Here is a 10,647-nt window from a genome sequence, read left to right as displayed (position 1 = left end):
CAAGACATGATATTGGGCACTTTATTTAAACATAGATACTAGATATTTGGCAGAATGTAACTTTTATGATACATAAAGGTAAAAAGTTTAAAGAATAAAAACTTTTCCCTCAAATTAGGAAAATTACCTACAAAGGTAAAATCACATAGAGTCACGCCACATGATTCAAAATATATTAGATACTTTCTGTATATCTGAACATTATTGGAGCTTGGTACAAATATAGGATTTGTGATTCAGGTAAAGATTAATATCCGAAAACTGGAAATTTTCTACCCCAAGGACGAAACTTAGGGTGCAAGGGCAATATTACATATATTACACCACTCGATACAAAAACCATTAAGGTACTCCCTGTTCACATGAAAATTTGAAATTTTGCAATATTGTAGGATTCATGATTCACATTAGAGAAAGATCTGAAAACTGATAATTTCAGCTTCCAAGAAAGAGAATTAGAGGTCAGCGAAATTTCATACAGTTGATCCAAAGATTATAGATTTATTTCTGTAAACATGGATACTTAAAATTTGGCACAAACATAAGATTTATGCTACAATTATGTTTCTTTAAGTGGAAATTTCCCTCTACAGGGGATGAGATTTAGAGGTAAGGTAAAATTCCATATCTTAAAATAATTTGATTCAAAGCCTATAGGGTTCATTCTACAACTTTGGAATTTTCAGATTTTGGCACACATGCTGTACTAGTGATAGAAATAGAGGAAAAATCCACGAACTGGAAGTTTTCCCTTCAAAACAAAACAAATAATAATAAGGGTAATAATACTCTGTGTACAACAACAACAATAATAATAAGAGTATTACATATTATTACACCTCTTGTGGCAACGACTGAAACCCAACGGAATTCTTTGTGTGAACATAGATATTTGAAATTCTGTATAAATGAAGTATATTTGTTATACGTACAAGCAAAGAAGGAAATGCCAAGACTGGAAATTTCCTCCTCTCTGCTAGGGAGGAAAATATGGATATAATTGTATATTTTAATACAACTTATAATAACGATTAAAACCTATACGGTATATGTGCTGGGAAAACATTAAATTCTGCACAAATCTAGCATTTGCAATGCAAATAAAAGAAATATTCGAAACCTAAAAACTCCTCTTTTTAAATGAAGAAATGTGCATGCCATTAATAAAATTGGACAATATAACATCAATTTTGACAACGATTGAAATGATGTAGGGTACTTTGTGTAGATATCAACATGAAATTAGTTACAAATGAAAGATTTGTGATGTACAGGAAGTGTCCAGAGAGTAATGAGACTGACCACCGTGCGACGCTCCAGTCATCAGTAACGAACTCCTCGGGGGAAGGATTTTCGTGGTGGGTCCAAGCTAAGCAACGCTCTGACGCAGTGATGATCATGCATAGCGCAAAAGCTGTTTTTGAGTTTTGGTCATGGCAGAGAACATGCGAACTGAGTCACTTTCGTTGGAGCAGCGCTACGCGACTAAATTTTGCTCTGGATGTCCATCGATGAGTGGTTTGGACATAAACGTTAACGCTAAATGACTAATCTCCTGAACTCCGACCATCGTTCGATCTATGTCTTCAAAGGCCCGCATTTTAGCTCACTAAACGACCGGAAAACTTGGGCACTTAACAAGGCGTCGACTTTGTAAGCCTCCTTGACAAAGACAAGCATCTTGGAAGCGGCTTCACCCAGATGAAAGCCAAATTTTATCTCGTAGCGCTGCTCCAGCGAAGGTTTCCTTTCTCATGTTGTCTGCCGAAAAAAAAAAAAAAAACTTTTGCGCCACGAGTAGTCCTCACTGCGTCAGAGCTCCGACGTGACTGCCACCCAATGCGTTGCTTAGCTTGGACTCAAGGTTTAAGATTTAGGATTTAGATTTCTGGGCTTTCGGCAGCTAAGGCCATTTAGCCTGTCACATTTGAGGGATGACGCCCTCGGCGAGCACACAATCCGGGGAAAGGAAAGGAAGAAAGGGTGGGGGAAAAAGGAAGCGGCCTGGGACCTATAAGTTAGGTATCACCCCGGCATTTGCCTGGTGTGAATGAGGAAAACCCAGAAAAGTCTAATTCAGGGTTACACTTTTTCTACCGAGTGTCCCCGCCGGGATTCGAACCCGGGACCGCTCGCACCGAAGGCGAGAGCGATAGCGACTACGCTATGCGGGGGCACTAGCTTGGACTTCCCACCACCACAATCCACATGGGAAGCGTGCTAATGGCGATTGAAGTTCCCGTCTCATTAATTTCTGGACACACTCTGTAATTAAAGATTTCGGAAACTGGAAATTACCTTTCTCCAAGGAAGAAAATTAGGTACAAAAGAAAAAAATTACATATTATTATGTATCTTATGGCAACGAGTGAAAAAATAAGTGGATTTTATGTTTCAAATAAAGAATAAAATCGAAAAGTCCAAATTTCCCATCTAACAAAGCGGAAAGATCATAGGTAAGGGCACAATCACATTTTAGTGTGTAATTTGTGGAACAAAGAAACCTTTGTTTATACTGATACTTAGAAACTTATTCTTGACAATCTTTTTGTAAAAGTGGAAATTCGAAATTTTATCCAAGTTTAGGGCATAAGCTGGAAGTAACAAAAAGTGCAAGTACTCCAAATTCCTTCTTCCAATGCTTTAAAATTCGGGGAGACCAAGAGAAACATAGAAATCGAATATTAATTACTAATTAACACACGAGGACATTAATAGTTTATTTGTCGCTTTAAATAGTACGAATACCATTTTAAACGTTTACAAAGAGAATTCATATCCAACCAAAAAATTGAAAATTTGAAAAGGGGAACTAAACTTAGAAAATTTTATTAATTCCCTCAGGCAGAAAAGGGATAGAAATAAGAAACGACTTACCATTCCATTAAAGTACGATAAAAAAAGAAAAAAACTTACCAAGCAAAAGCTTATAAGGCGATACTGTGTAAGGTTTGTTCTCAGCCCTAAAGATGCAAATTTTGTTTTTCAGTTTTCGGGTTTTGATTTATTTGACATCGTTTCAGAATTCCAAAGTTTCAGTTTGAATTTCATCATAGTTCAAACTCTCTCTTATAATACCTTCAACCGAAATTTTTCAATTTAACATCCAATTATTATGCTCTTTAGGATGAAGGAGACGATGATTCGGGCAAGTGAATGATGATGAAAAATGGTGGAATGAGAAAGTGGGAGGGAACTGGAATACTCCGAGAAAACCCACATACAAGATGATATTCACCACAAACTTACTTGACTGAGGATAAAACCAGGGACCTTACGCACTAGACGTAATCGCTCTATCACTGATACGTTGTGCTCTCATACCATTAACCGAATTGATAGTTTATTTGTAAATAGTAGAGAACGCTGACAAGTGCAATTGAAATTCGAAATATGAAAAACGAATTAAACAACTATAATGCGGAGAACAAGTTTTTCATACATAGTATTGACTTGTGAGGCTTTTGCTTGACAAATTATTTTCTGCACTAAACTTGCAAATTTCATTTTCAGATTTCGAATTTGAATAGAAATCGGAAACGTTTCAGATATCTATTCTTTTTCTGGTAGAACGAAGTAATAAATTAATGAAAACATGACTCTAGTTTTAAGGAATTTGATTTACCGAAACATCTTTATATACTTATCCTGTCCCTGTGTCCGCTCAACCAAAAGCATCTCAGCACTACTTGATGTTTCATAAATTTGATCCGGATATAGATAGTCAAACGTCACGACTCGAGATCATTCTTTGGATTTGATATTCAAAAGTGGTAAAGAAAACTCTAGTTTTCCTTAATACCAAAGAAAAACGATAACAGATAGCACGAAGTGATTTTCTGCGTGCAATTAAGCATCCCACGAATATATTTCTTTTCAATCATTAACACTGTACAAAAACTAGAAGTGCTAGAAATTTTCCACATCTTCCGGTTTTAATGTTGAGCCATATAGAGTAAAAAATATAATACATAACTATGGCTGCTTTTTAAAAATCAATTTAGGATGTTATGAATATGCATAATTTTCTATCCTAATTTCCTATTAAAAAGGAAGAAAAATCTGATGCTCTTCAAGTTTTAACATTGATCATTATAGATTAAAATCAGTAACATATAGCGAAAAGGGCTTTTCTGTAAACAATTAGGCGTCCAAAGGATTATATTCCATCGCCACTCTAATCTCCATACTAAAGAAGCAAGTAGAAGAATATAGACACTTCCGTCTTCACTTTAAACTCTTTACTAAAATCAGAAGTAGTATAAAAATACTACCACGTTCAGTTTCAATATAAATTGAATAACGCCGAGCTGTGATTGTAGAACTGATAGGAAAGAAGGGTAGAAAATACGGGAAAACTATGCCAAAATTTACAAACACGATTCAGTACTGTTAAACGATTTATGGTTTAAGTTGAAACTAAAAAGCTCTTTTATAAGAAAGAGCGTTCTAAATCTGAGACACAATGAATGACATAAAATTACGATAATTGATTCAGTTTAATCCTTAAGATGGGGTTGTTAATTACAATAAAAATATTAATGAGTAGCGTTAATATAGACCTATATATCATCAATGGTTATTTGTCCCTTCTTACAAGATTGAACTGTTGCGAGCGCCTTTTGAGGTCTCGGTTTTCGTTTCTCAGTGGGAGAGCATTGCAAATTTAATGCATTCCAGTGGTTCCCATCACACCTTAAACTGTAAACTCATGTGCCACTTAGCCCAGGTGTTGAAAACGGGCGACAAACTTCAACAAGCGAACAAACAAGTAATTAATGATAATAATTATTATATATCTCTATTTTTCTTCTTCCAATTTGTAAAATAATAACTATAATCTTCGTGTTATACTTCATTGTAATTTAAGAGTGGTCTTTCGACAATACATTTGGAAGTGTTAGTTTCTATTTTACTAAAAGGTTAAGGGAAGCTAAGACAGGAATTAATTACCAAGGAAAAAAAGAGGAAGATACTTCCTGCTTCAAAATTTTCATAAATATCAAAACTATTCAAATTATTGTTCTGTCACGTTTATTATTATTAAATCTTATATCACTCATATGGGAAGGAAGAAGTTGATAATATGTAGTGATTTCACTTTGTCAGACATTTAGTTTTTCCCCTGCAATACGATTTCTTTCCGTTACATGGTCAGTATATAAACAATCACTCACACGTAATCGGCAGAAATCAATTCAAGCAAACAATCAGAAGAAATCACTTGAAACAATGAAAATTTTCGTGGTAAGTTAGTATTTTCAATGTTTATCTTGATAATATCTTCGGAATATTTTCAAATTAGATTGTCTATAATTTAATCCTTGACGAAATTTTATATTATTTTCTTCTGTAAAATGAGAACTTCGTGTTACGATAGATAAATATTAATATTTTATTTTTCACTAAATTTGTAGTTGTTATATTTCCTTCATTTTATAAAATGAATCACATATATTCATACTAGCAACCTACTGCCCACCTCTCACAAGCTAGGCATTTTTGAACGCTTAGTTGATTTATTATCGTAATTTATAACACATTGGAATAGGTAACATGTCTCTGCAACTCTGTCATGTGCTTCTACTAAATTAACTAATAACTATTTGGACATGACATAGATGATGAACATATTTAAAGAGAGACGTATTTGATGACAAAGTTTTAACAATTTCTAGTGTACAAATATTGTATTCAATTTCTAAATTTAGTTATGCCTTGGATTCCAATATGATGCTGGTGTAACGTATCTGATTCTAGCTACATGACGATGTATGCAAACGACGTGCAGTTCTCTGTATTACAAAGTCTCTCAATTTCCTATCAGTAAAGACGTTGACTGATCCTAGTACTTAAAACCGTACTACAAGCGACTGTAGAAAGAATCCAATATAACTCAAATATCAAACAAAGACTTCAAGATCATTCAATAACATTGGAAGTCCTCCTGATGATCTAGCAATCACATCGTATTAACATTTGGTGCATATGGTGCTGGTTTCGATTCTTAATGAGAGAGCATTAAAATTTTAGTGCGTTACTGCGAATGGATTCCACCTTACACTATGGCTCATATTTTGTTTCACCTCGGTCACGAAAACGGGCTCAAAATTCCAATAAGCAAACCAACAGTAAATAACATTAGAAATCTTAAGCTAATTATCGTTTCAATACTTCACAGGCCATTTACAAGTAATACTTGTAATTTGAGAAGTTTAGAGATCAGTAGTTGACATGTAATATATTCATTATCACGATCAATTGAACATAAACTAACAACAGTTCAACTTGTTGCCCATACTACAATGATCTACTATGAAAAAAATCAGTTTAATGTTGTTGTTTCAATCCGATTAGTACTGCTATAGGAACCTGAATTTATCTTCCTTGTACCTCTAATTACATCAATGAATCTTATGAACTATGATGTCTCTTACAGCCCATGTGGTTCAGTAGTTAATGGGTGTGAGAGGAATGATTCATAGTTTGAGAACAGTCTTGAAAAAAAGTGTTAATTTTAGATCACAATGTGATATATATTGCTCAATTATGTGGCTTTTAGAGAATGTTAAGCCGCAACAAATCAAGCTTAATATGTACGTAGTATAAATTTAATATTATTATAGAACAAGGTTAATACAAGAGCTAGTTATTATACTCATATCATGGACATTTAATAGCTATCTGTGCTATTTTCAAAAGTCATAAAGTTACCTCCTTAAGAAAGCAAACAATATGCAACTCCAAAGAATATGTTATGCAAATGAATAACTAAAAAGAATTTCTTCATTATGTACGTAATTAATATTAAATCATGATGCATTTATTCACTTTCAGATCCTTTTCGCAGTCGTTGCATCTACTCTTGCAATAGGTGCCATTGATTACTATGTAAGTACTTCTAGAAAGTAGTATTAAAAATTATGTTTTATTTTCTGTTCATAACGAATAATATTAACATCTAATAACTTCCATTGAATATAGTTTTTAATTAATGAAGATTAGTATTAAGACACATGTCAAGTAGCATAAGCGACTTTTGTGTAAATCCAGTTATCGCGTGTATCACATTACTTTCAAATCAAAATATTTGAACCAACATCTGCAAAATCATGTTTCCTCGCCATTTATCTTAGCGAGCTAATCATTAGTGCGATCACAACTTGGGAACTTTCAGCCTATGAAACACCTAATTTACTGCAGACTCTCAAACGTACTATTCGAAAAGCGTTACAACGTGACGACAACAGATATATATATATATATATATATATATATATATATATATATATATATATATATATATATATATATATATATATATATATATATATATATATATATATATATTTCTTAAGATTTCGTTTTAAATTCAAAATAATTAAAAGTCGCAATGAAAGATTTTGTGTCTGATTCTTTTTTTACGGGGTTCTTTTTTGAGCATTATAACGCCGTTAGCTAGGAATGAACAAAAACATTTTAGCACGTTTGTGGAAAATTACATCATTCTATTCTTCTGATGAAAGCAATTCGCGCACACCATTGATTTTTTTAGTTCAGGTTTCTTATTAATTTAAAGCTTTAATTTGCTTTCTACACTTGAATTTCAATACAATATTAAGGTTCCAGTGGCGATATAGTTTTCGAATCATTAACGGCTAAGAAGATTACGAACAATGTAAACAAGAGCAGAAATAACTTCAACACCACACTAAATCCTAGGATGTTGTTTGGAGTAACAAATTTTCAGTTCACATTCATCTTCAAATTTCATATTTAAAATGTCCACAGAAGTGACAATTACCTAGCAATCAATTTCTCAATATTATAAATATTTCAATATACCAATTTAATGGTATTGTATTATTTAATATCTAAGGTGTAGAGAAATGTTGCAAATCAGATCAGGACAAATGTAAAGGGTGTCTCAAAAAGATCGCCATATTTGCAGCTCTCAAAAATCGAGTTTATTCATTTGAAAGAAGCCAAGAAAGCAAACCATTCTCTTTATGGGATATTAAGATGTAAACATGAAACAAAATATCGGGAATAAGTTCCTCCCTACTAGCCCTACACGCGATTCCTCGTTCCATCAAATTAACCATCACCAGCTAATACATTTCCCCATCAAATTTGAGGGTGGTCGAAGGGCTTTTGATGTCTACTGTTAAACCGTTTTTTTTTTTTTAATTTCGTGAAAAACTTACGCACAGTGGATTCATTTGGTACATTCTTTGTTCAAGAAACGTCTTGAATTTCCGAACGGTTACCGTGAAACATTCACCATTCTTGTAGTGAGCTTTCGCAATCGACAGTTGCTGAACCATACTGTATTCTTCCATGACTCTACTCCACGAATAGTGACCTCGAAAACAAAAGCACAGTATCAAAATATAATCTAATGATCACTAATAGCAAAACATGTCATCCCTTATCAGCTTTTTCCAATACCAACTTTTATATCTGATATATAGGTAAATGTTTCCGGAAACGCTAATTACTGTTATCTAAATAAAACAATTCGTGATTTATATATTCTTTTTATTTCTTTATCTTTACTATGTAGGCCTATCCTAGATACCAATTCGGCTACGCTGTAAGTGACCACCTGACAGGGGACAACAAACAACAGACTGAAGTACGAGATGGTCCTGTAGTGAAAGGCCAATATAGTTTAGTGGAACCCGATGGCAGTGTACGAGTAGTTACTTATGGAGCTGATGATATTAATGGTTTCAACGCTATTGTCAAGAGATTAGGACCTAATCTTCATGCTGGCTACGGAGGTTATGGTTATGGAGGATATGGATACTTAGGTTAATCCTAATGTTATAGTTATTGTTGGTACCAACAAATTAAGTTTTATTAAAGTAAAGTTAAATAATAAATTACTTGATCGTTTATTTTACTTCAGCTAACTATTCCCTACATGGGTACCTTGTTAGATTAATTGATATTCTTGCTATTTTACCTAATTGTATATATTTATGGTGTTATTTCGTGCAAGAAATTTATATGGAAAGATTGATTGAAGTTTACTTACTTAACGTAGGTTCGCTAAGATACTAAGAAGTTATAGTATTAATATTCTGACTACCTTCCAGCCTCTGTAATTCTAAATTTTAAGTAAAGGTGTTAAAGAAAATTTGTCAATTAGGAAGTTGCCATAAAACGATAATCTAACAATGAATCGATTATTACAAAAAGGAGCAGAGTCAATTTTTGTACTTTTGAGATAATGAAAAATATTTAAATCCATGACTTCAGAACTTTTTTGTACTCTAGTTGTTGTTCAATGTGAGTTTATATCGTTGTAACACCTATGCCACCTGCACTTCTTATGCACAAAGTTGTGTATATCGTTAGAAAGTAGGAAAGATCTAAAAACTAAATTTTAGAAAAATACAATTTGGATCTTTCTGGAATGAGTAGTTAAATTCCATTCAGTTGAATATAGGTCTCTTTGCAGAATTGGACTTTGGTATATGAGAAGGAACTTGTCAGTAGTTTTCTCCAATAATTAATGGTAAGGATTTTAGTAAATATGGTAGGTCTATAATTTGTTACAAAATGCAATAACAACTGTCTCGAACATTATTTTGGGTTTGGTCCCCACTATGGGCGCAGGGACGTGAGAAGGACTTGGGTAGAGTATTATCAGAAGCCCAAATCTTATTTTGAAAATGCCAGTAAACATCAGATCAATTACAAATTTCACAGAATTAAGGTTCCGATGCTCCTCACATGGGTCAGTGATTGATATGGGGCCACTACTCCCTTTCAAAATCCACGAAACAAATTCACGATAATTGTCCTTAGCGAAGACATACATAAAATTTTCTTATCAACTTGTGTGAAATTCGGAATTACTGTAGTAAACGTTATACGTTTTCCAAGTCTGGAATATTATTTTGGTAACGCACCTCTTTGGGGCACAGGGTGTGAAGTATAAGAAGGTGGATCATTCTGGAAATTCCAAAATTTATTCTGGAAAGGCCAGATAACATCAGATTTATCACTAATGTCACAGGACTAAAGTTCATGTACTAGTGGCACATATATGGTGCAAACCTTCTTCCAAAAATCAGATAAAAATTCAACATAAATATCCTTTACAGGAACATACAAGTAGAAGACTTTTTCATCAATTAATGTGAAAATTGCCGTTATTGTAGTAAACCGTATGCATTTTTCAAATATGGAATATTATTTGGTAATAGGACACACAGGGCGAGGAGGGTAATTTTGTGATTTTGTTGGCACAGGTAACATTACAAACTTTATTTTGGGAGTGCCAATGAGCGTCAAATTAATCACAAGACGTACAGAATTAATGCACCAATGCTATTTCCATGTACCATTGACTGATGATATTGGGCTACAACTCCCTTTAGAAACAAGAAAAAAAAAAACATTTTGAATCTCCTTACGCGAGGACCTGCTGGCAGAAGATAAATATTTTCGTAATTAATGGGAGATTTTCTATTATTGTAGATAAATATTTGTTTATTATTTTTTGTCTTTTATTTTTTGCGAAATGTTCTCTCAATTAATTTCAAAGCTGCTGATTAACATATCAACCCTTTGTAAGAAGAAATGAAAGTACTCTGTAATTATTGCGCTTCAATAGGTTAATTTTTGGGCCAT

At 33.4% G+C, this 10,647-nt stretch overlaps 1 protein-coding gene and 1 non-coding gene across 2 annotated transcripts; one reads left to right on the top strand and one right to left on the bottom strand.

Moving 5' to 3' along the window:
• Positions 1-2,101: 2,101 nt before the first annotated feature.
• TRNAR-UCG (transfer RNA arginine (anticodon UCG)) lies at positions 2,102-2,176 on the bottom strand. The gene has a single exon. It is a non-coding gene; the product is annotated as a tRNA-Arg (tRNA).
• Positions 2,177-5,179: 3,003 nt separating this feature from the next.
• On the top strand, positions 5,180-9,044 carry LOC145684904 (cuticle protein 19-like). Its single transcript, XM_081757257.1, has 3 exons — positions 5,180-5,247; positions 6,838-6,891; positions 8,567-9,044. The coding sequence occupies exons 1-3, from the start codon at positions 5,233-5,235 to the stop codon at positions 8,819-8,821; spliced, it is 324 nt and encodes a 107-aa protein (XP_081613383.1). The 5' UTR covers positions 5,180-5,232; the 3' UTR covers positions 8,822-9,044.
• Positions 9,045-10,647: the final 1,603 nt, after the last annotated feature.

The sequence above is a fragment of the Thermobia domestica genome, chromosome 5 (genome assembly GCF_964235325.1).
Source record: "Thermobia domestica chromosome 5, izTheDome1.hap1.1, whole genome shotgun sequence".
Taxonomy (NCBI): Eukaryota; Metazoa; Arthropoda; class Insecta; order Zygentoma; family Lepismatidae; genus Thermobia; species Thermobia domestica.
Note: the sequence above shows the minus strand (reverse complement) of the source record. Positions and strands in the feature narration are given on the sequence as shown.

Excerpts from the sequence above, each read along its gene's own strand:
- LOC145684904 (XM_081757257.1), top strand. Across the intron at positions 6,892-8,566 it reads TAGGTGCCATTGATTACTAT|GCCTATCCTAGATACCAATT; the intron begins GTAAGTACTTCT and ends TTTACTATGTAG.